The sequence below is a fragment of the Mus caroli genome, chromosome 1, assembly GCF_900094665.2.
Source record: "Mus caroli chromosome 1, CAROLI_EIJ_v1.1, whole genome shotgun sequence".
NCBI lineage: Eukaryota > Metazoa > Chordata > Mammalia > Rodentia > Muridae > Mus > Mus caroli.
The window spans coordinates 99,015,814-99,042,835 of NC_034570.1; the positions used below are offsets into that span (position 1 = coordinate 99,015,814).

Genomic DNA, 27,022 nt, shown 5'->3' on the forward strand with positions numbered 1-27,022 from the left:
TTAGCCATTCTGGCTGGGGTGAGGTGGAATTTCAGGGTTGTTTCGATTTGCATTGATAGAAACAGTAGGATGGCTCAGGAAGGTCAGGTTGTGATGGGACTGAGCAGTGAGATTTCCAAGGAAGATGAGTGTAGAGCAAGAATCAAACGAAGAGCATACTGGCCGTGAGTGTGGGTCTGAAGGGGGAGAAGAAATAGAGATGCCTATAAGGAGGAAGAGGACTAGAGAGGGTGAGTTAGCAAGGGGTACAGTGAAGAAAACATCATGGGAATGAACTGAGAAGAGATCTTGGAGAAAGGTGTGTGGGCAGCAGCAGCAAGTGCTGTGCTGAGGATGATGAGGATGGGAACTGGTTCCTAACCCTGGCACTACAGAGCCTGGGGCATCCAGGAAACTGGCTTTAATAGTTTGTTCTACTGACTTGAGGTTGAAGGTGAGAGGCACAAATTTTGGACTTGTTTCCCAGATTTGCTTGCTCTCGGGCTCCTTCACAAAACCATTTACATAAAAAAGTTGTCCAGTAGAACTTACTCCTCAGTCAAGCTGATTTTACAACAAATTTTTCTGAATGCTTTTACCTTTTTGGTAAAACACTGGCCTTGGACTCAGACTTCCTGTCTGGCTTTGCTACTCCCTAAGCCTTGAGGTCTCAGTCTGCCCAGGGAGCTGAGCAGGATTATCCTCAAGGCTATGCTATGCATTTGTGACATTTGTTTCTTCTCTCTCTTTTATTGTGATAGGTTCACCAAATTGAAGAGCCTTAACCTTTCCAATAACCACCTAGGAGCCTTTCCGTCAGCAGTCTGCAGTATTCCAACCCTAGCAGAGCTGAATGTATCTTGCAATGCCCTGCGAGAAATCCCAGCAGCTGTTGGAGATATGCAGAAGTGAGTACTTTAAACCACTAGGGCTCTCTGTAGAAAGCTGTGGAACTTGTACATCATATTAATTAATATGTTATGTTTGCCAAGGAAGTGTTGGCCGTAGTCCTAGCAGTAAGTAGTCCTAGCACATAGGCACTGTGTGGTCTATGTAGAGTTCACATGTTAAGAGTTTAGAGTGTCAGAGTTGTAACAATTAAACTGAAGTTCTTTATGAATGAGTATTTCTAAACAAAAGGATTACTTTTTCATTTTCTGAGTTACTGAATTTTAAGTCTTAGATATTAATGTTAAGAAAAAAAGGGAGAAATGCATAGTGGGGCTGGTTTGTATTGCAGTTAGCATATTTCCCCATGTATGCTTTTGCAAGTTGAGGAGATCGGTAGTAATTCCCATTTGAATAGAAGCTTAAGGTCCCTATTTGTGATCTCCCCTCCCCCGCCCATTGCTACCCTCTGCCTTGTCTTTATGCATTTTGTAGCATTACAGTGATATGATCTTCATGAACTTGAGTGTTGATAGTGAAGTTCAAAACTGTATACTTTTCTGTATAATTGTAATGTCTTCTTCTTAGTTTGCAGACGTTTCTGCTGGATGGAAATTTTCTCCAGTCCCTTCCTGCTGAACTGGAGAGCATGCACCAGCTCAGCTATCTGGGTCTTTCCTTTAATGAATTCACTGACATTCCAGAGGTATTGGAGAAGCTGACTGCTGTGGAGAAGCTGTGTATGGCTGGGAACTGTATGGAGACCCTCAGACTACAGGCCTTAAGAAGAATGCCTCATATTAAACATGTGGACCTAAGGTAACCCCTTTTCAGAAGTAGATCCTGCTTGAGTGACTGGCTGTATCATGGGGTGAGTTAGCCAAATAGTCTGGGTAGTACTAGTACCAGAGGGAAGAAATGACTAATTATGAGGTTTGGTCTTCCCTGAAGCTTGCTTTGAAAGGAATCCCACTGCTGACTGACTCTGTCTCACCTTGGTTTTGTAAGCTTGAACCCAGTTTGAATTTGCATGAATCTGTAGAAACACTGGAGTACAAAACTGTTTATATGAACTGGAAGTCATCAAGCACACAGTGGACATTGTTCTTAGTCTTTCTTAGCCTTACCTGAGCCATGTGATACTGCAGAGCATCTCTTGTTTTGTTGTTGGTGGTTTGTTTTTGTTTTGTTTCTTTTCTTTTCTCTCTTGACTTCCTTAATTTAATGTACCCATTAAGTTAAATTGGTTTAAGTTTCTCCTATATTCGTTCAGGTGACTCTGAGCTTAGCTTCTCATTCTTCACAAAAATATAAATTCTATAATCTCCTGTCAGGTTCAAATTTAGCTGCCCCTCTCAACTTTGATCCCTTATAAAAGCAGAGACCACATTAAAACCCAACAAGAATCTTCTGGCTTAGTTGTTATTCTTGAGTAGGTAAGGTCCCATTGATTTTCAATCACAGAGAAACATTATGCAAGGAGGATCTGGTTTTTGTATTTATTCCCTTAAAGATTTAATTTATTTTATTTTATTTTTATACATGTGGGTGCTTTGCCTGAATACATGTATATACCGTGGGCATGCCTAGTGCCCACTGATATCAGAAGAGGGTGTCAAGTCCACTAGAACTGGAGTAATGGACAATGGTGAGCTGCCATGTGGGTACTAGGAACCAAATTTCAGTCCTCAAAGGCAAATAAGTGCTTTTAACAATGAGCCATCTCTATGCTCCCAAGGAGATGCTTTTTTTAAAAAAGTACTTTATTTCTGTTCTAGCTGTTGCCCCCTCGTCCAGTCCCCCTCCCACATTTCATAATCCCATTCCTCTCTTTGTAGACAAAAGTGTCTGCAAGCTCACAGTGACCTGCCTGCCTCTGCCTTCCCAGTGCTGAGATTAAAGGGAGGGGCTACCATGCCCAACTGCAAAGAGGTGATTTCATTGCATTTCCTTCCTGAAGAAATCTTATATCCTACTTAAACCATCATCTTTTCTTTTATTTGTTCCCCAACATTGACATTCTTTAATCAAATGTCCTCTTCTGTAGCACTAATTGCCCAGCCCCTGACATAACTGGTCCCAGTTTTCTCTCTTAGTGGGCTTCTCTCTGTGTATTTTACCTTGGGTAGTATGTACTCACAGCTTCACCTTCTTGATCATCATGACTTTAATCATTCCTCCATCTTTCCTTAGCTCTTTGTCTTCTTGAGAAACGGCTTCCCTTCAACTGCCAGCTCGAAAATGTATCCTTGCTTTCCCTTACTTATATACTCTCCCCTACCAGTGAAGCACAGCCAGAGTTTTCCTAACTGTTGTCTGCTTTCAGTCCCTAACATACAGAACCTGTGCAATTGAGGCTGTCTCTGTCTCACATGTATCCTCCAGCACAGGCTGGGGAGCCATTTCTTTGCTACTTTTCACAGTGAGGTAGAAACTCATATTTTAGAAATGTGTAGTAATTGGATATCAGTACTGTATTCAAGCACTTTATGTATGACAGAGTGATTACAGAAAAACACCTGGAGTATGAGATGTGCATAGCAAGTCACCTGCTATAGGCAGGTGTGCTGTGTGCTGGTGTGTACTGTGGTAACTTATAAAGAAAGCCCCTTGGCGTGGCCTGTTAAGTAGTACTCTTATTTATCCTCGATCCTGTGTTAGCATTTAGTAGATAAAGCCCTTGATTGATACTTTTAACTGAGCAGTACTTGAGCATAGCCAGCCATGTTACTACTGTAACATGCGTGAAAGTCTCAACGTTCCTGCCTGTGGTTCGAATGCCACAGTACCACTTCCTGTGGCTTGCTTTTCTCTTCTTTCTACATCCTCGGGATTCAGATAAGGAGTTTCCTTTTCAATAGCTTCTGCTTTGTTGGGTTCTCTCAAAGCACTGAGCTCTCCTATGGAACACTGCACAGCACTTCATGTTACTGTTCGATAGAAAGGCATCTCCATGACCTCAGCCCTTCACAATGTACACAGAACTGTAATGCAGAGATTTCTTTCATGGCAGAATAAGAAGGATGCTTTTCTCATATCACAGATGCTAGTTAGGCAACTGCTGCTCAAGGTTCTCAACCTGGAGCTGGAAGGTAATTCTTCAGGCTGTTCTTCCACACAAAGGAGTATCACCTTTCCTTTCCTTTCCTTTCCTTTCCTTTCCTTTCCTTTCCTTTCCTTTCCTTTCCTTTCCTTTCCTTTCCTTTCCTTTCCTTTCCTTTCCTTTCCTTNTTTCCTTTCCTTTCCTTTCCTTTCCTTTCCTTTCCTTTCCTTTCCTTTCCTTTCCTTTCCTTTCCTTTCCTTTCCTTTCCTTTCCTTTCCTTTCTAGGCTTTGTGTAACAGTTCCCATTAAAACACCACTTCTTGTCATGTTACCACCCATAGAGTGACTTACAAGTGGCTTGCTGCTTGAAATGAAGATGATAATGCTATTATGGTGTTTCAAAGTGTGATGTGGTAGAGAACATGAAACAGTCTTTAAATTCTTTCTGTCCTGTTCTCTCAATGATAAGGCATGTGTTTTAGTAATTGTGCATGTTCTGATGGTCTAGTGAACATTTGGAAATAGGAAAAGTTCTGGGTTAAAGCCAATTTGTGAATCTTACAACCCAGAACAAGGAAACCAAAAACATCCCTTTAGGGACATTTGAAGACATCATGTGCTGCTCTTGCTGTTGACAAATCCTTGTGTAGAGCTGTCACTCACCATTATGTTCCAGTCAGTGGCTCTATTACATGTCACTTAATAGTTCAGATACATAGCAGAGAAGTCTCAGACTCCATCCATAATACCAGTGCTCCTGATCCAGTGCACAAGCTCAGTGCCTTCTCAACTCGGGAGAGAGATGTTGTTTCTTTCCAAAGGAGGTGTGGCCTACCTTGGTACCAACAGATGACATTATCATCTATTTTCTTAAAGTGGAAACTAAATTTATATTTGCTGTATTGTTTCATATCTTCCTCATATTGATCCACTGATCTCTTGCACCTCAGCTATAACTGCTTCATTCAGTTAACCAACTAGTTGTCAGGGCAAAAGATTCTTTGCTATGTTTCCATCTATTCTAAATTGTTGTTTCCCATTGATGCCTTTCATTTTATGATTTCTCAATGACTTCTGGATGCCAGTGCTCACTGTCTTCTGTCCTTTGCTCTTTGACTAGTGTTCCATGTATGGAGATAAGTTTGCCTGCCATCCCTGAGCCTGAGAATCAAGCATCCCTGCACCTCTATTCCATCTTGGTGCTCCTGTTCAGTATGTGGCTTGAAGTCATCGTCCTTGACTTTGTTCTTTGTGATTGCCCATGTACACTGGCTTCCTTTCGGAAGTTGCAGTGGCTTAGGTGGTTCTGGGCCTGTTTCTGGTATTCTTTCCAGTATGGTGTCTATACTTTCTCAACCTTGTTTTTTGGAAGGCAGTGCATTAAGTAGATATTTTTTCTTCTCTTGAAGTGAATTAAATAAAGTCAATATACTTTTTCCTCTTCAGTCTTTATGGCCTAAATTGTGTTTCGAAATATCATAAAGACTCAGACCTCTTAAAATTGTAGCTGAAAATAACTAGTGAATGTTGCCAGTTAAACAAGGCCAGATGCATGGGGACTCTGATTCACTAAGACGTGAGTCCTGCTTCATCACTGCACACTATCTGGATTAGTATTGTAGTTACATAGCTTATATTTGTATCCTTTCTCCTTAAGACTGAACATACTCAGAAAGCTTATGGCAGACGAGGTGGACTTTGTGCAACATGTCACTCAGCTTGACCTGCGAGACAATAAGCTTGGTGATCTAGATGCTATGATCTTCAACAACATAGAAGTTCTGCACTGTGAGAGGAATCAGCTGGTGACATTGAACGTTTGTGGCTATTTCCTAAAGGCACTCTATGCTTCTTCTAATGGTAAGTAGCATGCTACACCAGCTGGTCTGTCACCCAGCACCATCATCCCTGCACTCATCTTTCCTCATCTCTAAAATAAATGTCAAATCCTTTCCAGATATAAGGCATAAAAGAAGAATGTTGGCTTAGTATTTATTCAACTCAGAAGGGAAAATTTTATTGTTCTATCTTGTTTTTTTATATCATGTTAAAATGTTCCCACTGGTCATTTGTGTCTTCTGCTTAAAGTAAGGGGCAAAGTAAAATGTTCCACGGGCTACTTGATTAAATACTGGATGGAGGGTGGGAACAAAATCCACTGTAGGCTCCATTCCAAACCTGCATTTTCTTGTTTTATTGACAGTGGGATTACTTGGAGATAAACCTGAACTAAGTGCCCACTAGAATATCATAGTAGCAAGATTGTTAGCTATTTAATAAGACTGCCTGTTTGGTGGTCATTTATTAATCATGGAACTATGGTGTGGAGCCCGATAGTGAAACTCTGAACACAGTATAATAATTCATAAGGATGTAGGCGAGATCCGTAGGAAGAGAGGGCATGTGATCATGATGCTTTCAGATGTAACATGAGAGAGTGCACTAGGCAAGACACACTGAAGAGAGAGTGCAAAAGAATGCACAACAGCACCTGTCCAGGCTTCTAAGACGGACTTCATGTGAGCTGAGGGAGCCTGCACCCAGGCTGTAAGTGGGAGGTGAAGAGAGCTGGTACAGAAAGTTCTTCTGTAAGCCTCTCACAGTTAGTTAGAACTAGAGTGGGCAACTAGATAAGGGGTGAAGTTATGAATTCAGAGAGCAGGACTTTCAGAAACCACTGTGCCCAAGGAACAGAGCTCTAGCTAACAGTGGTGTCACATTCATAAATCAGAAGACTTGGGGATTTGATTAGCAGAACTCATTTATGACTCTCCAGTATACTGCTTCAGTTATGAGGTACCCAAAAACAAGGATCGTTTGAGTGACCTTTGAGGTACAGTATAGCACACATAACACCAAGAAGCCACATAAACTAATAGGAACAGAGAATGAATGTCTTACAATTGCATAGAAGATGTCTCTGCTCTCCTGCAGGTGTAAAGTTAAGAAGAAAATGCACTGTACTTCCTAAACTAGAGGAGAGCAAAAGAACAGTGCTGTTCTACATGCAGAGTCATGTGAATAGCAGTAATGTATTTGTGTTTTCCCTCCTAGAACTTGTTCAACTTGATGTCTACCCAGTTCCAAATTATCTCTCTTACATGGATGTCTCAAGGTAAGAAGACAGCATCCCTTATAAATGTTGCCTCTTCTATCCAAACCCAAACCTGTGCCTAAGATCTTTTAATAGACTTTGAAGGAAACTCAGTGCCTCATCCAAGCTTAGCAAACCCCTACCACTGAGGAAAGAGCCCCCAGCTCTAGAATCAATTTAGACCTTAGATTGAGCCTAGAAGATTGGAGACTAAGGTGGCATGAGGTCCAGTCACTCTTATGTATATTAACTGCGCCTTGTGTTTTTCTCTGAGATTCTTTGTCAGTTTGTCCACATAGACCTGCCAAGACCTCTGGAAGTTGCTGGGCTCTTAGCTTGTTTTAGGTAGGCAGACCCTCGGACTTTTAAGTAGCTTTACTTTTGCAATGGTTCCTATCTATTGCTGTGCCTAAAAATAAAGATAGATTTTCTCTCCCGATGACATAAAGGCATGACTGTGACTACAGCATGCATTTATACAAGTGAAACTTCACTAATTTTAATACACTAAAATTGAAACTCAATTTAAGGAAATACCCAAAATTTCAGAACACATGGGGCTCTGGGACTCTGAAGATGCCAGCTCTTTTTTTTTTGGTTTTTCGAGACAGGGTTTCTCTGTGTAGCCCTGGCTGTCCTGGAACTCACTTTGTAGACCAGGCTGGCCTCGAACTCAGAAATCCGCCTGCCTCTGCCTCCTGAGTGCTGGGATTAAAGGCGTGCCCCACCACGCCCGGCAAGATGCCAGCTCTTAAGACATGTGAGGGTGTGAGCTGCAGTGTTTTTGAGTCATCATCCTTTTGGATCCCACTGGCACTGTGAGTTGTAAGGTACACAAGTTTACTTTTCATTGTAAAAGTACACACATTTAGCTATTTTAATGATAAGCACCTTTTCAGTTTTTAACTATTGTAAGAATTATTCCAATTGTAACTTATTATAATGTAGACATAAAGTTTACATTGAATTGTTTAATGAAGTTCCTAAAAAAATTTCTACAGTTTTATTTAACTTAAGTTTAGACATTCCTTAAGTTCTTTGGGTTTTGTTTTTGTTGTTATTGTTTGGGTTTGTTGTTATTGTTGCTTTTGTTGTTTTGTCCCACCTCCCTCTTACCAACCCTGGATATAACTTTTCAATTCTTAAATGAAAACAGGATTGTACACATAGGTACATATAAATACCTTGTATAGATTTATTTCAGAGAGCTGTTTATAGAGTGCACCTATTTCCATTTAACTTCCTGAATGTAATAGGCAAATGGCACCGATTGAAATCCCGAGGTCAGAACCCTGACTATTGTTCATCTTCCTTTGTAAACCTCATGTCTGGATCTTCCTCATGTACAGTATTTATGTGCAGTACTTCCTAGGGTGCCAAGAAAAGTCTAAGTAGGGACCTCTAAGTAGGGACCTTAGAGCTCTTCAGCACAGAGTTCTATACAGTTTTACCATTTATACTTTTAATATTGATATGCTACAGTTACATCAATAAAGGACTTTTTTCCATTTCCCTCTCTTGTTAATCTGTTTTCAGAAGTCAACTATTATTAAATAAAACAACTTTTAGAGCAAAACATGCCCAAGTAACCACATCAGATAATTAATTCTACAACATACCTGGCCATACATTGTGTCACTCTCCTTTCCCATAGCTGCATTTTTGTGGACATGTAGATTTGGGGATTATTTATATATCTTAATGCCAATTATAAAATGTACATTGGAAAATAAAAATTTGTTAGTTGATCGCTTTTGTTAACTGAATCACTGTGTATTTTCCCAATGGTAGTCCTCTTTCTGAATCTGCAGTGGTCTCAAAAGACTTTTTAACATCTGAGAGGTAGAAGGTTTTTAGATGTTAAAAATGATGCAGATGGTATATCTGTGTTGGCTTTTATTTTTTCTCTATTATAATAATTCATCTTGGTTTTAAAATACAGTAAATGCATATATCCTTTGACCTGGCTCATTGTAGTTTGGCATTTCTCTTAAAGTTTTATTTTTCTGTAATTGTTTTGAGCTTAGAAGTACATCTGAAAGTACATCTGAAAGTACATCTGAAATGTAAATAAAGAAAATATCTAATAGAAAAAGAAGAAGAAAGAAGAAAGAAGAAAGAAGAAAGAAGAAAGAAGAAAGAAGAAAGAAGAAAGAAGAAAGAAGAAGAAGAAGAAGAAGAAGAAGAAGAAGAAGAAGAAGAAGAAGAAGAAGAAGAAGAAGAAGAAGAAGAAGAAGAAGAAAGTAGTACATTTGAGGGGCTGGAGAGCTGGCCAGTAGTGCAGAGTATGTAGTGAAGTGTTCTTGCAGAGAACTGTAGTTCACTCCCAGCACCTACACCAGTGACTCACTCCTGCCTATAGCTCCAGCTCCAGGGCATCCTCTGCCCTCTTCTGGCCCCAGTGTGTACCTGCATGAATGTGTACATAGAAACAGACACATATACATTAAAGAAAAAATTAAACTACATATTTAAGGCCAGATTTAATTTTTTAAATATTAATGTTTATGTTCTTATCTTTAGAAACTGCCTAGAAAGTGTGCCTGAGTGGGTATGTGAAAGCCGGAAGTTAGAAGTTTTGGATATTGGCCATAATCAAATATGTGAACTTCCTGCCCGGTAAGCAATTCAGATCAAATGAAAGGATACAAAATTATAGATGATCAGTAATACTACGCTGATTTAGTTTTTATCTTATTAGCATATTGTTTTGAACTCCAAGAGACTCTGAATTTTAAAATGTATTCATTGCTTTTTATTCATGTATCATCATAGGATGGAGACTTTTCAGGTTGACATTGCAAATCTGTACCAGGCAGTGGTGTTGATTGGAAAATTATAAATAAACCAGAATAAATGTTAAGACACTTAGCAAACAATATAAATAGTTTACCTCTGGGATCTTAATTCTTTCAGAATCTCTACTTCTGTCTCTTGACAGCATGTCTACCTTACCCTAGACAATTTTTGTTTTCCCAAGGATATAATTTTGTTCGTGGTGGGATATTAGGCAGGTAGATATTGTTAGATCACTAAACCTTGAAACTGAAAGCTTCATTATCTTTTTCTCTTTGAATTCAAAATTGGAGCAGGAAATCTACAAGTTTTGCTTTCTTTCTCTCCATTAACATTTACCTATTTTCATAATTGGTATTTCTTACAGTGTTGAGGGGTGTGAATGTGTACTCGTGCACAAGTGGAGGCCGGAGGACTGCCTGGGGGAGGGGTTCAGGCCTCAGTCAGGTCTTTTGTACATGCTGCTGGTATATCAGGCTAGCTGGCCCTTGCACTTTTGGAGACCTTATTTTACCCATGGAAGCACAAGGACTTCCTACACGAATGCCACCGTTTTTGTCCTTTACATGCTGTGGGGATCTAAATGCCAGTTGCCAGGCCCCACAGTGAGAGTTCTACCCACTGCCACCTCCCCAGGACATCATGATCTGTGCTTTATTAACAAGATTTTAAAGCTGCTATGTGATGATTTGCAGCATCCATAGAAAAAGATAAAACTCTTCCAGGAGAATAATTGTGACCAGCCAGTTAGTAAACAAAAGGGGGAAGTCTTTCCCAGACTTCTGTCATGAAGAATTTCTTCTGTGATGAATGTAGTGTTCACCCCAGTGCTCCTATGCTAACATGGGAGACCTGCCATTTGAAGTGGGGCTCTTCTGACCACAGCACTCATTGTTAATTTCAAGTAGTAATTAAGCTTAGTTGATGGTCAGTTGCTGCCAAAATTTAAAGTTCAGTTATTTCAACATTTTTAGCCAATCATAGGACAGAGAAAAGTTGTTTCTATCAATGTAGAATCAAAAATGTCAATGTAAATATGATAGTAATAACCTTTATTTGATCTTTACTAAAGTCTCCTTTTAGTTGACTCTTAAAAGTATGAGAAGGGTCTAGAAGGAAGGTTCTATCACTGAAGTGCCTATCACACAAAAATAAGGACCTGGGTTTGGATTCTCAGTGCCCACATAAAAAAAACCAGCTGTGGTTGCATGTATCTAACCCTAGCACTGGGAATCTATCACAGGCAGGGCCCTGTGGTTCAATGGCCAGTCAGTTTTAGTCAGTTGGTAGTCTGTTTCAGTAAGAGACCCTAACTCAAAAAATAAAGAATGATTGAAGAAGATAGCCAGTGCTGACTTCTGTCATCTGTGTACATGTCCACACACACACACACACAGCATCTGAGATATACCTAGTTCTAATGGAGAACTAAAGATAGAGAGATACTGAAAGTGAAATATTAGTAATAATAGTACTAAAAGCATTTTAGATATAGTCATACAATAAGAATTGTCTCATTTTATTTTTTAATGTTGCACCAAGAGAGTTTACAGTGGCGTACTTAGCTCTTGCTATGTTGTAATAAAATGCACCCAGGTTATATTTCAGTCAGTGACACGATTAATTTCTTTTTGTTCTTCAGCCATCATAATACCCATATGTCTTATCCATTTAAAAATGTTTTCTGGCCCAGAGTATTAGTTAATTGGGCATTTAATTAACGCCCATGCAGTAGTCATCACTAGAGACAGATAGACACAGCCTATGCCCAGTGCTTTTAGAAGAGGAACACGGAAAAAAGATTGGTCACAGATAGGAAAGAAAATCATTGGAAAATTTTACCTTTGTCCTCTGTGTTGTGTTTCACTCCTGTTATTCCTCAGTCTAACGAGCAGCACATCTGTGACTAAATGTGCTTTCACTTTAGTACAAAAGGATAGTATTTTAGCTAAGACTATTTTTTAGCATTTCCCAAAGCTAATCTTTGGTTCTGCACCAGTATAGGCTTTTTGGTGATCTAAACAAATGCTTATTCAAAACAAATGCCAAATGTTATATTATCATAGAATTCAGTGTTTTATATTTTTTAATGCAGAACAAAACCAATACCTATTGCTTCCTCCCTCTCTGTTCTTATCTGTAGATTTTAGGTGATCCAGTTGGTGGTATAGCATTCATGTAAAAGTGATTCATTAGAATTGATTTGATATTTAAACTTTGTGTCTCTAAGGAAGGCATATGATAAGCTTAACAAAACCAGTTATTTATTAATGAGAATATGTTAATAGAGAAGTAATATTTTAATGTGTAGATAATATCCACAAGGATCGACCTGAATCTAGTTAGCATTTGATAGACTAATACTGCAGTTAATTGAACCCACCCATTCTGTTCTCTGTAGGATAAAACTATGCATCTCTTAATCTTACAGACAATGGGGAGAGAAAAGGGGAAGACTAAATTATAAGTACAAATGAAGTAAAATGTAACGTTTTCTCAGTTATATTTATGAAAGCTTCATGCTCTGAAGTGTTTGTTTACTGTTTATCTTCTCTGAAAAGATTGCTCAGAAGTGTTTAGACAGGACATTAGCCTGTGGGTCTCAGAGAAGCATACAGCCTTGTAAAGCTCACCTTCTTTACAAGGTTAGACAAAGCTCTCTGTGTCTCTTTCTATGAAACAAATATAGAAAGTACTGAAATACAAGTAGCTCCAAGCCTATATTAAAATAAACCTGCTAAAGCTGGAGAGATAGACCTCAGCAGTTTGGAGCCCTGGCAGCTCCTACATAAGACCGAGTTCAGTTACCAGCACTCACACAGTGGTTCACAACCATCCATAACTCTGGTTTTAGGAAATTAGATACCCTCTTCAGACAGCCACAGGCACCAGGCACCCATGTGGTATACATACATACATGCAGGGAGAAAACTTGTATACATTAACTAAAATAAATACGTCTAATAAAAAGTTAAAATGAACTTGTTGGCTTGCACTGAAATATATAATATGTGGAATGATAGTTGCTTGTCTTTCTCTGTTTTAATCCTCATCCTAAATTAGCTTTATATAAATAGTTGCCTTCTCCTTTTGTCCATTTTCATACAGCCTGTTTTGTAATAGTAGTCTCCGGAAATTGCTAGCAGGACACAACCGGTTGGCAAGGCTTCCTGAAAGGCTGGAGAGAACCTCTGTGGAGGTCTTAGATGTCCAGCACAACCAGATCGCTGAGCTCCCACCAAACCTCCTCATGAAGGCTGACAGGTAAAGTGTTCCCTGTCTCAGTGTCACCTCAGCCTGTGCACAGGGCTATCACTAACAAGTTCATCACCTATGATCTGAGCTCATTGGTAGGAACTTCTCTCTCTCCTAGGTGTGTGAGTACATGGCCTAACTAGCCACCTTTCTACCATTTTGTATGGAATGGAGAAAGCAGCATATCTTATATCTAATTTCACTGTACTTTACAGTAAGGTATTTTGTACTGTGGTTAAATATGCATCATGGGAATGAGATGTGAACTCTTACACTGCTCCTTAGACATGAATTGTGCAGGCCTTTTAAGTCTTAGCTTAATTATCTGATTGTCATTTTATTTTCTGTTGCCATGGTAAAGAACCCTAACAAAAGAAATGTAAGGAAGAAAGGGTTTAATTGCCTCACAATTCCAAGACACAATCCCTTTATTGTTTGGGAAGTTGAGGCAGCAGGAACTTGAAACTGCTGGTCATATCACATGCATAGTCGAGTGCTGAGAATAGTGAATTAATGTGCTCATGTTAATGTTCAACTCATACACAATCCTCTACTCTTACACAATCCAGGAATCTACCCAGGGAATGGTGCCACCCACAGTGGGTGGCTGGCTGTTCCCAGTAATTGAAAATTTAACTTTAGTTTTTGAAGGTGCTAGAAATTGAACCCAGGGCCTGATGTATCTTGGGTTATAGACAAACATTTTACCACTGAGCTACTTCCCCAGCTTCCAGTCAAATTTTAGTAAATTAAATTTTGATCAGTTTTCCTAAATAACTTGTATCTAAGAATTTAAAGAAGTTGATTTGACATGAGGGATTAATTTAAATATTAAGTGAAATTGTAATTTCTTTTTGAAATTCAGTAAACATTTAAATAATTGGAGGTTGAGAGAAAACCCAGAGAGTAGGCAGGTTGTAAATCTTGGCAGCTGCTGTGAGGAGGGAGAAAAGTGGGTCTGCATCATGTCAGCAGTAGAGGTCTGCAAGCACTGTAAACTGAAGCCCTGGCTGTCAGGGAAAACACTCAAGTGAGGATTGGGGCTTTCCAGGAAGCAGCCTTGACATAGACTTCTTGTGCCTGGTTTCAGTTGTGATTTGTTTTAGTCGATGGTTCAGCCACTGTGCTTTATGCTGTAGGACATTGAAAATCACTGACTGTAGATGTACCAAGTTGCTTCAACTCTAATGCACAGCTTGTAAACAATACTGTACAGTGAACATAATAGAAGTTAGATTTAAGAGGTAGGAAAGACAGATGAGAAAACAGGAACAGCCTGGCATATTGGTATGAGGAAGAACACTTAATTGCGTATGATGAAATGAATTTACTATTTGTGTTTAACAGGTAACTACAGGTATTACCACCTGAATTACTTTCAGCTTGCTCTGTAATTCAAATCTTAGCAATAGTTATCACAAAATACTTTTTGTGATAGTAAACTGTTTCCAGCTTTAGGTTAGGTTTTATAACTGATCAATAGCATGAGTTGATCTGCTTTCCCTGTTAGCAGCAAGTTTTTTGGTATCCAGAGAAGGGAATCTACCTTCAATTAGGTGACATCCAGGAAAGTCTCCATGCCTCCCCTGTAGCTGGGGGTACATCTTATTAGTATTCTTATGACTTGATCACCAGGTTATGAATTTAAGTTTTCTGTTCACTTTTGAGGTTTTTTTCTGTTCAGTTTTTGAGTTTTAGTTCATACTCTATACTTGAATTAAAATTTCACGCTATAAATATTAATATATGTTCACTTATGACAATTAAAATAAATATGTATTTTAAAATAAATATAAGCTCGTAACTCAAAGTTGTAGATGGATGTGAAATTGATGGACCATATATTGTTAAGAAATTGACTTTGATGGCCAGGCAGTGATGGTGCACACCTTTAATCCCAGCACTTGGAAAGCAGAGGCAGGCAGATTCTGAGTTCGAGGCCAGCCTGGCCTACAGAGTGAGTTCCAGGACAGCCAGGGCTACACAGAGAAAACCCTGTCTCAAAAAAAAAAAAAAAAAAATTGACTTTGATTTTTGCATCTTGAGAGAAGGCAGAATTTGGTTCTATTGGGTAAACTGGTAAATAATAATCTTCATCTTGCTGAATATCTTTGCTGAGAGTTCTCATGATGGAAACACCAAAGGAGTTTCAGATACATATTGTCACCAGCAGATGGTCGGAGGAAGGCTAGGTAATTTCCCATGGATCGCCAGAGTGGATGAGTCACAGCCAGAGGTACTTCTATCCTTCTGTTCTTTCTTGGAATCTTGGCAGTGAGTGATTCCCTGTCCACCTAGCATCCTCATGCACATTTGATGGCCAGATAGCTTCTCTTGATGGAGTTAGTCCAACTAAGAAAGCTGGAACAGATGCTGTCAAAGGAAAGTTGCAATGGATGCTTTTAAATGAAAGTTGTACAGATCCCAGTACTCATGGGGCCCAGATCTATTTTTATACCTGGTTGGAGTAGCAGAGGGATGCTCAGAGGTGGGAGATGGGCTGGGGACATCCATGTGCCAATAAGGCTCATGGTATTTTTCTTGTGCTCATTAACTATCCCTAGAGTATTAGTCACACCATAAACCATAAGCTTGAGTGACTCAGAAAGAATATTTCTAAATATCAAAGGAGCTAAAAGAGAACAGAAAATCAGAGGAGAGTGATCAATTGACCATGACAACTGGTGCCTTTTGGCAAAGGCAGATATTTCTGGCATTTTGAAAAGCTGTGAGCTATCTTTGAAGTTGTGATGTTTTGAGAGATGTGGTAGATTAAAAGTGTTTCTAAAAGTATGTCTTCAGAAGCCTCTAGAGAACTTGCAGATTCCTGGCTTTTATCTCCATTCTTCAGACTTAGATGTTAGAGAAAGAGAGCTGGAATCAGCCTGTTTAACAAGGCCAACATCGTAATTCTAATGTGTAAGGTCTACCAAACACTGAAAGCTCAAGGTGACCATGGGAGGTTCTGCTGACAGATTCCTACAAAAATTGAGTTTTTTATCCACAGAAATTGAGTTTCCTTAGGATAGGGCATATACTTTATCTCTTATGTTTTTTCAGATACTTGTACATGATAGCTCTTTGGGGGTATTAGCATCAAAATCAGTTGGCCAGTGTGCTAAAACAGAGAATCAGCTGATGAGATTTAGACTACTACACAGAAAATGTCCAAGATTTCCCTCCATCCTGGGGAAAGAAAGGGCGTGGGTGCACTTTAGACGATAGCCAACTCTGTGATTTTCAGAAGAATCATATTCTGATAAGTAATATGGGGTTAGCAGGGATGATCCAGAAGGCTTTAATCAAGTGTTCTAAATGTACGTAAGAGTGGCTATGTATAGTGTCTAGAGAGGATCATCAAGACTGCTGTCTGCTCTGCAGGATGCGCTGGTGGCCTTTGTCACCCACTCTCTAGAACCTTCACAGCAGATGAGGTGGGCCATTTGATTTGCTGCTGGTGCTTACAGGGGTCATCTGTTCTTAGGAAACCACAAGAATACATTAGGATGGGAGGTGTGCACAGCTGTGAATTCCACACTAGACAGAACCCTTGCAGTTAGATTCTGCATCTACTCCTGACTCACTCATCAAGAGTAACTGAGGGCTAAAGACAAGGTGCTGCTCCTCTGAGAGCCCGCTGGGTAATGGAAGCACGTGCATGTTGTGAGCTGCTGACCTAGAGCAGATGTATGGGGAACATTGCTCTTTTAGCTGCCTCCAAGTGACAGACTCTCCAATCTTAACTCAAAAAGAGGTAAAGCCTAAACAAAAAGAGAAGCAAACATCAGGTTTCAGCAAGCAGCCTCAAATGCCCTTCCACCCACTGACTGTCAGGCTGCATAGTAACCCAGCACAGGAGACACTCTGCAGGACAGCAGAGGGAACTGGCAGCATGGGCTGCTGCGGTAAAGTGAGTACAGTGCTGAGGGAAGGTGTGTAAAGGAATGTTCTATGAACAGAACACCGGAGGGCACAGCATCCATCTGTTTTCAATCCAAACAAAACTTCTTAGGATAGCACATGGTCCCAATGACTTAGAATCCCATAGACAGGATAGAGAGGTTGCTCCGTGGTTAGGAGGACCCACTACTCCTACAGAGGACCTAAGTTTGTTTCCCAGCATCCAGGTTCTGCTTCTCACAGTTGCCTATAACTCCATCTCTGAGAGGCCTGATGCCTTCTGGCCTCCACAGGCACTGTACTCAGGTGCAACAAGCCTACACACATATGCACATAATTTAAAAATCCCTTAAATACTCCCATAAATATCCAGATGCCATGAAAATCAACAGGGAAACGATGAACGTATCCATAGTAACAGTGCCTAAGAAAAAAAACAAAAAATACACATCCTCCTCTATGTTATCCTGAAGACAAAAATGTAAGGCAACATTCCAAGCTGAATTAAATTATCTGTGAGCATTCGGGAATATTAAAATGAAAAATATTGGGAAGTTAAGAACAAAAATGGACAAATGGGAAGAGAGGTCATTGAATTCCTAAAATGGCAAGCAATAATAGTGATTTTATAAATGAGCAGCATATTACCAGGTGGATAAAGGGTAATACTTTCAAATAAAAGTTCAGAAACAGGCATTAAAGACAGGCAGAGAAGTAAAAGTGAAATGAAGAAATAAAAGGTTAGAGATGAAAGAGTGTGAGAAACACACCCAGAAGGAGCAGAATTTGCATATTGAGAGCCTGCAGAGCAGAAAAAGGAGTGGGGCAGATTTTTTTCTGACATATAAGTATATTTGACAAGAACTACTGAGTTGGGGCCCAGGACACTCTGTATCAACTCTCAGATCTACTAGATTTAGATTCTGAAAAATTAAGCATTTCAGAGCTATATTAAAAGGTTGGTTAAAGGGATTTAAAGGGACACATATTTAGATAGTCACCAGACCCCAAAAGTATTAATGCAAAGTAATAATGGAGCAACATTTTCAAAATTGATCAAAGTATGACCTAAGCTTTTTATAGCAGGACAAGTTCTCTTTAAGAATAAACAAAAACTTAGATATGAAAACTAAAAATGCTATAAAGAAGAACTTAAAAGTTAGAGGTAAGTTAATGTGAATGGAAGAGGGATCATAGAAGAGTGGCTTTATGTGTAAGTCCTTGAAGAGCAATGATACAAAACATTCACCGAAGTAGTACTTAAAATTGTACTCCAAAGAGTATTTTTGTCAGCACATTGAAAATTTTACAGTAGAAAATCAATAAGCCAGACAGTAAATGATCACATAAAAATCCAAAGGGCTAGTTGGAGAAATGACTCAATTGGTAAAGCACCTTGCCATTCAAGCATGGAGACCTGCAGATGGCCAACCCCTGGGGCAGAAAGCCAGGAGTGGTGGCTTATGCCTGTAGCCCAGTTGCTGGGAAGCAAACAGCAAGATTCCTATAGCTTGTCAGACAATGACTTTAGCTGGATGAATGAGCTCTTGGTTCAGTGAGAGGCCCTGTCTCAAAAGCTAAGGTGTAAAGTGACTGAGGAAAGCATCCAGTTCAGCATTAACCTCTTGCTTTTATTTGCACAGCACACATACACCATTGTTAGGATCTGGGAGCCATTTACTAACAATGTATAGTAGAAGGTAACTGTTGGAACAAACCCAGTTTCCTTTTTAAAAAAATCTTATAGAAGAAAATTGTGTGTTTGCATGTAATATTATAATAGCTGAGACAAAACATCAAACACACATGCACACACACACATCATTGCATATGGTTGAACTTAAGTCTCCTCACAAGTAAAATTACCCATGTCCCTTAGGTAATAGGTTGGTGAGTAAAATGTTATTTATCTATTTGTGAACTATGAATTATAAGCCAAAATGTTTCAATGGAAAGATACACATTGAGTGATACTTTATTACCCTCATATACACACCATAATTGTGAAGCCACTTTTTAAGTGGGAAACCATAAGGATACTTCATTACCCTATATATACACACCATAATTCTAAAAGTCATTTTTAATTTAAGATTTATTTGTTTATGTATGAGTGCATGTATACCTGCATACCAGAAGAGAGCATCAAATAACATTGTATATGGTTATGAGCCACCATGTGGTTGCTGGGATAGCTTCAGCCCCCTAAAAGCCACTTTTTAGGAGCCCCTGGGGTGTTTTTGTTAGGGCTGGTAATGGGACTAGGGTGCCCATTATTTCTATTACTATTCAATGTTACATTAGATATATTAGCCATGAAATTGTACAAGAATTAATTACAGGCATAGAAGTAGTAATAAAGAGCTGAGTTTTGTTTGCATAAAATATAGTAGCATACCAGAAAACTCTAGAGTCGCTAATAAATAACCCACTCTTAAGCATTTCGGTTAGGTAGGGTAACAGGATATAAAATTCATATCAAGGAGCTTTATATGTATAAGCAATAGACAGTATACGTCAGTATGTTGATTACAACTCCCCATATAAAATATCATCAAGAAAGATTGGATGCTTAGAAATAAAGAAATGTTCAAAAATTATATGAAGAAAACACCAAAACAGTCTGAAATTTACAGAAGTAAACCAGGACTGATTTTAACTATAGAGCTGACAAAACACAAGATGAACTCAAAAGTAAGTCAGGAAGCATGCTGTCTCTGGGACAGATCTAGGAGTAAATGCAAAATGAGAGTAATGCGTTATTCCTAGGAGCATAAGATAAATGCCTGCAGTCTTCATTTGCAGAAAGTAAAAAACTGAGTAAATAGGAATTCTCCTTACAGTTTAATTCCAAATAGCATAAGTAGAAAGAGTCACACAAATTTTGGCTATCATTGAAGAAAATTGTTAAAAGATACTAAGCAAGAGCCAACAAGTTGGGCTTGGCTGGTGAAGGCACTTTGATGCTCAGGATGATGTACCAAGTGATTCCTGAGACCCACATGGTCAAAGAAGAGAGCTAACACCTGCCAGATGTTTCCTGATTCTACATGGTAGGAAACTGTGAACAGAAACCACCAATATACATAAGAATGGATAAATAAATAAAATTTAAAGAGAATGTATGATAAGAAATAGGATATTGGCTTAAGATATGTGTCTTAACTGATTTCTCTGTAAATGTAATAACTACCAGGTTGTGGAAAATGGAAGTGTAAGAGGTTATAATTAATAATACCAAGTAATCTGAGTTAATGTTGACTATAGTATGGCATTGACCTTGTGTTCCTTCTAATATGGTACACTGAGAATGGTGCAACCTTTGGTCTCTGCCAAAAATACACAACCTCACTTTCATGATGAGAGACCATGAAGCAACCCACACAGAGCGACACTCTTCATGTCCTTATTCTACCAAGGAACCATGTAGCAACTCCTATGTAGCTGCATCCCATACCTGTATCCTAGAGACCACAAACGAAGAGTATGGAGTAACATCCTTGTCTTGCTCACTTTTCTATGACTATGCTAAGACATCATGACCAAGGCAATTTAGAAGAAAGCACTTGATGGGATTTCAACGTTTCAAAGGGTGATTCCATGACCATCATGGTAGAAAACATGGCAGCAGACAAACAGGCATGGTACTCCAGCAATGGCTGAGAGCTTATACAAGCACAAGGCAGAAAGAGAGTGAGGGAGAGCTAACTTGGAGTGGTGTAGGCTTTGAAACATCAAAGTTTACCCCCAGTAGCACATCTCCTCCAACAAGACCATGTGTCCTAATCTTTCCCAAACAGTTCCACAAAACAAGGACCAAGTATTCAAATATATGAGCCTAGGAGGCCACCTCAATTTTATGTGATATTATTCTTCTGTGTAAACCATGGAGTAACACATATGGAGTAACATTCTGCAAAATGATTATCTGGAACCTTCAAGGGTATCAGTCAGACTAGTGAGAGGTGAAGAAGAATACATGAGTAGAGAAGCCAGAGTGCTGTGCTGGCCCTTGTGAGGAATGCAACGGGATAATTGCTGCACCTAGGATTCAATCTGAAGATGTATCTTCAGTACTATATCAGTGTGAACTAATTTAAGCCATTAAAATTAACTGTTGTGTTCAACAGCTTGTTAACTATGTGTTGTTTTGTGTGTTAATTTAAAGCCTTTATTGTCTGAGTCCTTAGACCTTCTCCATAGTGTTGACGTAAGTTCGTAAGATTGAATGTCCTTCACCCTCGTTCCTTATTCTCTCATACTAATCCTACACCATCATCAATCGTGATCATGTTTTTCAAACTGCTTAGTGGGATATAACATGGGGATAGTAAGCTATAACTAACTCTTAAAATAGTGCCAGGCCTACTGGCTCCTATCAGTGGTCTCAGCATTCTAGCAACTAGAAGAATTTCTAGTTGAAGCCATACTGGGCTGGCTATATAGTGAAATCCTGTCTCAAACAGTCCACAATGGCACAAATCACTATATGTCACAGAATAAGGCTAAGTGCTGTTGCATGAACTTTGAGTTACACATCTGTATTGCATATGTACAGGCACACACGGAAAACATGTGTGCTAAGTAGCCATTATAAAATGTTACAAAGGCCATGAGAGTATTTGCCTTGTCAAAGTGATGTGGAAAGATAAACAATAAGAAGAAATGTGGGTTGTATTGTGTAACACCTTAAAATATGGTACACAGAAGTCAAAGAATAACCTAGAAGTAGAGTATTTTTTCTCTTGGTCATTGGATTAAAATAGAGAACAAGTCCTAGAACTTATTCCAAAGGTTAATTCAAACACATAGTGTCTGATTCCCTGTCTGTTGTAGCACTGAACCCTGCCTGCACTCCTCTACAAAGATAGGATGTCTGTAAAATTATAGGGTGATGGGCACTTCTGAAAATCAAACAAAACAGGATAACCCAGAGTCAAGTGGATTGTGTGCTAAGACAGAGTAGTAGCTCTAGAGGCAGGAAGTGGCTTTTTGTCTTGCTGAGGCTTCCCTAGTGATCTTGGGAGAGAACCATATCTGTGCCTTGTTTGTTTTCTGCTAAGAAGAGGTGTCAAGCTCAGAGCCATTGTTTATAAGACTTGAGTTTGAAGTGTCATGCGCACAGTCTCCTCACATTGGTCCAGCCATCCCAGCCATCTCTGCTAGACCCCAGCAGCTTTGGAGAAAGGGGCCTGTGAAATCATTCTTGGAAAAGGTTTTAGTCCTGTTTCTAACATCTGAATTCTGGAGAGATGTGTAAAGGAGTAATGGGCTGTTGAAACTGGTGGCATTCCTGTCTGTGCCACTCATCTCTGTGTGACCATTGTCAAGTGATCTGGTTTTCTCTGCTTCAGTTTCTGTCTTCTTTGAAATGAGGTACATCTAGGATAATGAGAACATCCAGGGAAATGGAAAATAGGGACACCCTCTGCTTCCGATAAAGCACCTTATAAATGAAAGCATGGGTAGCATTTTACTGCCTTTTCTTTAATTAGATGATTATGTTGTGAACAGAACTACATGGCTGAAACATCTTTACATTAAAGTCTTTCATGCTGATATTATAGAAGCTGGAAAGAGGGAAGTTTAAGAATAGTTAGCGCATCATGGTGGCTTAAGGAGTGTAGCTTGTAGTTCAGGTTGAACACACAGGGAGGGCTGATGCAGCTTATCATGAAGTCAGCTATTTGCTGCACTGGAGAATCTTACCCACTGCAGTCCTCCTCCTGTTCATTCTGGTGGAAGGATGACATCTAGACCATTATATCTATTCAATTCAGCTCCTGCTACAATATTCAAATTGAAGAAAGACTATTTTAAGAGAGTGGATATTGCACATAATTTTCCTGAGATCGTGATAAAATAAAAATTGTGTCAGTCCACATGCTTGGCATTAGTATAGCTGTGCTTTATGTGGTTCAAAACCATTCTTTGGAGCTAACAACCATAGTTCCAGCTAACTTAGCTTCATTTCTTGAAGGAGTATGGCACGAGGTTTCTCCCACTCTTAATTTTCTGTGGAGAGTAGAGAGTTCCATCCAAGCTGGCAATTTCAAGCTGCCAAGGAAAAGTTCTTGGAAATAATTTTCTTCCTCCTGTTCAGATAGGAGAGCTATTGAAATCTCGTTTGCAGCTTTATAGATGAGCATTGATGTGTCAGCGGTTTTAGAACAACATTTTCCCTTTTTCCTGGCCTAAAATATGCAAATATTCATGAATTCATTCTCTCTGCAGGCTTTCATGTGTCTTTAACTGCACATTTCCTAGAGAATTGTATTTTAATAGTTGTTATATGGTTTTCCAATTGACCCTACTGCATGATATTTTAAGGGCAATAAAAATACAATTCTTAAATTTTAATTTATTCTAATTTTGTACAGATTAAATTCTTAACTGATATATTTAAATCAGCTTGTAGAAATGGAACCTAAAAAATAAAGAACTTTAGTGGAAACTGGTTTTCTTCCTAGCTAAGACCAGTTTGAAAACTGAGTGACCTTTTATTTTCTACTTTGTAACACAGCTATAATTTCCCATGATTACTTATGGTTTCTACATAAGTCCATTTCAACCCTCACCTACCCACCCTTGTTTTCTTTAAAAGTCAACAGAATACATGTTTCTTTAATTTGGGGGAAGCCACTTTTCCTTGAATAAAGAGTAGAGTTGGGTGTGTGTATAAGTGTGGGGAATGTGTGCAGAATTGCATGTTAAATTAGTGTAAGAGGACTGAGAGTCACAGTACTAGGAAGGGCTTCTAATATAAGCCTTTTAAACTTTTCCAAAGTAAAAATAACTGTATCCAACATCCTATCTTCTTCCTTCTTAAAATTCCTTTTTCTCAACATATGCTAAAACAGCCCAGAACTCATATTCAATATTTAATCCAAGATGAGGTTTTAAATATTTTTATTAATTCTTTTTGGTAATTTGATACAATGTTTTTTTGATTATATTCATTCCCCCTTCTCCAGCGTTTCCCAGATCCCTAAAACTTCCCTGCTATCCAACTTTGTGTTCTTGTTCTATTACTCTCAATCCTTCCTTTGATCGGGTGAGTCCAATTTGTGTTTCCTAAATCTCTTGAAGGGGCTTGCACTGGAGCCTGGAGATCACACCGCTAAAGAAAACTAACAACTCTCTCTGAGAAGCTTTCCAATGCAGAAGCTCTTGTACTGCGGCTGGAACTTCATGCCCACCTGACCCCCTCATGCCCACCTGTCCCCTCATGCCCACCTGACCCCTCATGCCCACCTGTCCCCTCATGCCCACCTGACCCCTTATACCCACCTGACCCCCTCATGCCCACCTGTCCCTTCATGCCCACCTGTCCCCTTCATGCCCACCTGTCCCCCTCATGCCCACCTGTCCCCTCATGCCTACCTGTCCCCTTCATGCCCACCTGACCCCTCATACCCACCTGTCCCCTTCATGCCCACTTGTCCCTTCATGCCCACCTGTCCCTTCATGCCCACCTGTCCCCTCATGCCCACCTGTCCCCTCATGCCCACCTGTCTCCTCATGCCCACCTGTCCTTTCATGCCCACCTGTCCCTTCATGCCCCCTGTCCCTTCATGCCCACCTGTTCCCTCATGCCCACCTGTCCCCTCATGACCACCTTTCTCCTTCTTGACTACCTGTCCCTTTCATGCTGGGATGTTTTTCCTGGCTTGAGTTTGCAAAGGCTTTATGGGTGCTGTTATAACTTGTGAGTTCATATGTTCACCTGCCCTATTGCATCTGGAAAACACTGTTTCCTTATAGACGTCTACCACCCCTGTTTCTTAGTCTTTTTGTCCCCTCTTGCATGATGATCCCTGTGCCTGGAGGATTGGATGTGTTTTGTATGTCCCATCTAAGGCTGGGCCCTATTCTCTGAATGTTGGCCAGTTATTATACCAGGTGTTTGTGCACTATGAAAATGGTTTATTTCCTTATGGCAGATCTCTGTGGTGGGCACCTTGAGGTGTCCACAAACTGATGGTGACCCTGTGTAGTGAGCACTCCATGCCTGGTTGTAGCACCTGCCTAGCCTGGTATCTGAGTCTAGAGCTATGGTATCTTCTGTCCCCACCTTGTCCTTCCTATCTACTTGGAGGATTTGGAACCTGATTGAGGCACGGTTCTCTCCCTGTCCTCAGCTCTGCATTGTTCTCTAACTTGTGCTTCACAGTAAGTGGAAGGAAGTGAGTTGGGTTATCTTCAGCATACACCTGTTGTTTGTATTTACCCATTGTTCACACCATCCTCTGGTAACCATAGCAGCATTCATTGTCTTTGCTGCTTGTTTGAGTGTAAATCTTCTTGAAGTATACTGTAAGTATGGGAAAGTACATAGCAAAATCCTAAGTGTTGATCTGATGACTTTCGTAGAGTAAACACACTTGAGTAACTAGCACCCAGTCTAAGGAGACAGAAATATCAGACAACCTTTCCTTGTATTGACTCCCTCCCACCTGTGGGCGGTAGCCACCCTGACTTCTCTTACCACATAGTATTGTCTGACTGAGACTCTATAGCAATGAAACTGTGAGGTGTATCCAGCTGTGCCCAGCTCTGTCTGGCTGCTCTCACCACTGTTTTTATGAGAGCCAGCCCTTGATTCAGTAGTTGTAATTCTTCATTCCTGTTGCTACCAGTAGTCTATTAATGGCTACAGGGTAAATAGATTGCCTCGAATAGCCATGACTATTGACAGTAAAATGTACAGCCTCATGGAAAAGGAGCACATGACCACCGCAAGGTTTAGTTGTATTGTGATCTGAGTTGTTTTTAGTATAAGAAATTCTTTATTTTAAAAATAAGCTGTTACTGGTTTCTTCCCTAAGTCGGATTATTAGCATTACCTCGTCCATTCTCTACCAGCTATAAAAAGAAGCATTTCCTGTGAGTTTTGCATTTTAGTAAAAGGTGATTTGACTTTGTGTTTAATTCCAGATAGCTAATATGTTCAACATAGCATGTTATATTATGTAGGCCGGGGATCAATACACCAGCTGAATTAAACTCCCTGAAGCCAGGACCTGTCTTTGTTTGTGTTTCTAAACCTAACTCCTACCTTTGCCTGATCATGGACCTTCTCGATTTACTGAAGGAGCTGAACTAGAGCTCTATCTTGTTAATGGACTTTCCTGCATTGTGTCTCTGCAGCCTGAGATTCCTGAATGCATCTGCAAACAAACTGGAAACCCTGCCTCCAGCCACACTTTCTGAGGAGACAAGCAGTATATTACAGGAGTTGTACCTGACAAACAACTGCCTCACGGATAAGTGTGTGCCCTTGTTAACAGGGCACCCCCGTCTGAAGATCCTACACATGGCCTATAACCGGCTTCAGAGCTTCCCGGCAAGGTAACAGGGCTTGTAAAGTGCTGTCCTTACATCCATATCCACAGAAGGGGGGGAGTCACTGAAGAAGCTTTGACCCACGGGGATTGAAGTATGTTTGCTCTTTTTCCTCATTTACAGTTATCCGTTATGTAAGCTAAAACCAAAAAGTATTCCCTTACAACTGCATTGGTTTTTCTAATATGAGTATACCCCAAAACCAAACCACTAGAATGTTCTTAAGATTTTCCAATGTGTTTTTAGTATTTTCTTTTCTTTTTTCTGTTGCTTCTCTTTAGCTACCGAGTTTTATTTGAAAAACAAAAACTACTGATGTTGTGTTTAAGAGTTGGAATTTAAGATACAATTTGTAAAACACAAGAAAATCAAGAAGAAAGAAGACCAACGTGTGGATACTTCATTCCTCTTTAGAATAGGGAATAAAATACTCATGAAAGGAGTTACAAAGTTTGGAGCTAAGACAAAAGGATGGACCATCCATCCCATAATCAGCCACCAAACCCAGACACTATTGCATATACCAGCAAGATTTTGCTGAAGGGACCCTGATCTAGCTGTCTCATATGAGGCTATGCCAGTGCCTGGCAAATACAGAAGTGGATGCTCACAGTCATCTATAGGATGGAACACAGGGTCCCCAATGGAGAAGCTGTAGAAAGCACCTAAGGAGCTGAAGGGATCTGCAACCCTATAGGTGGAACAACAATATGAACTAACCA

At 39.8% G+C, this 27,022-nt stretch overlaps 1 protein-coding gene across 1 annotated transcript in view; it reads left to right on the forward strand.

Moving 5' to 3' along the window:
• Phlpp1 (PH domain and leucine rich repeat protein phosphatase 1) overlaps positions 1 to 27,022 on the forward strand; it is a 209,421-nt gene that overhangs the window by 154,868 nt on the left and 27,531 nt on the right. Inside the window, exons 5-11 of the mRNA XM_021161069.2 lie at positions 741 to 887; positions 1,456 to 1,686; positions 5,568 to 5,770; positions 6,965 to 7,025; positions 9,528 to 9,623; positions 12,909 to 13,064; positions 26,106 to 26,306. Coding sequence (XP_021016728.1) covers positions 741 to 887; positions 1,456 to 1,686; positions 5,568 to 5,770; positions 6,965 to 7,025; positions 9,528 to 9,623; positions 12,909 to 13,064; positions 26,106 to 26,306 — 1,095 coding nt within the window. The remainder of the gene's footprint in view (positions 1 to 740; positions 888 to 1,455; positions 1,687 to 5,567; positions 5,771 to 6,964; positions 7,026 to 9,527; positions 9,624 to 12,908; positions 13,065 to 26,105; positions 26,307 to 27,022) is intronic.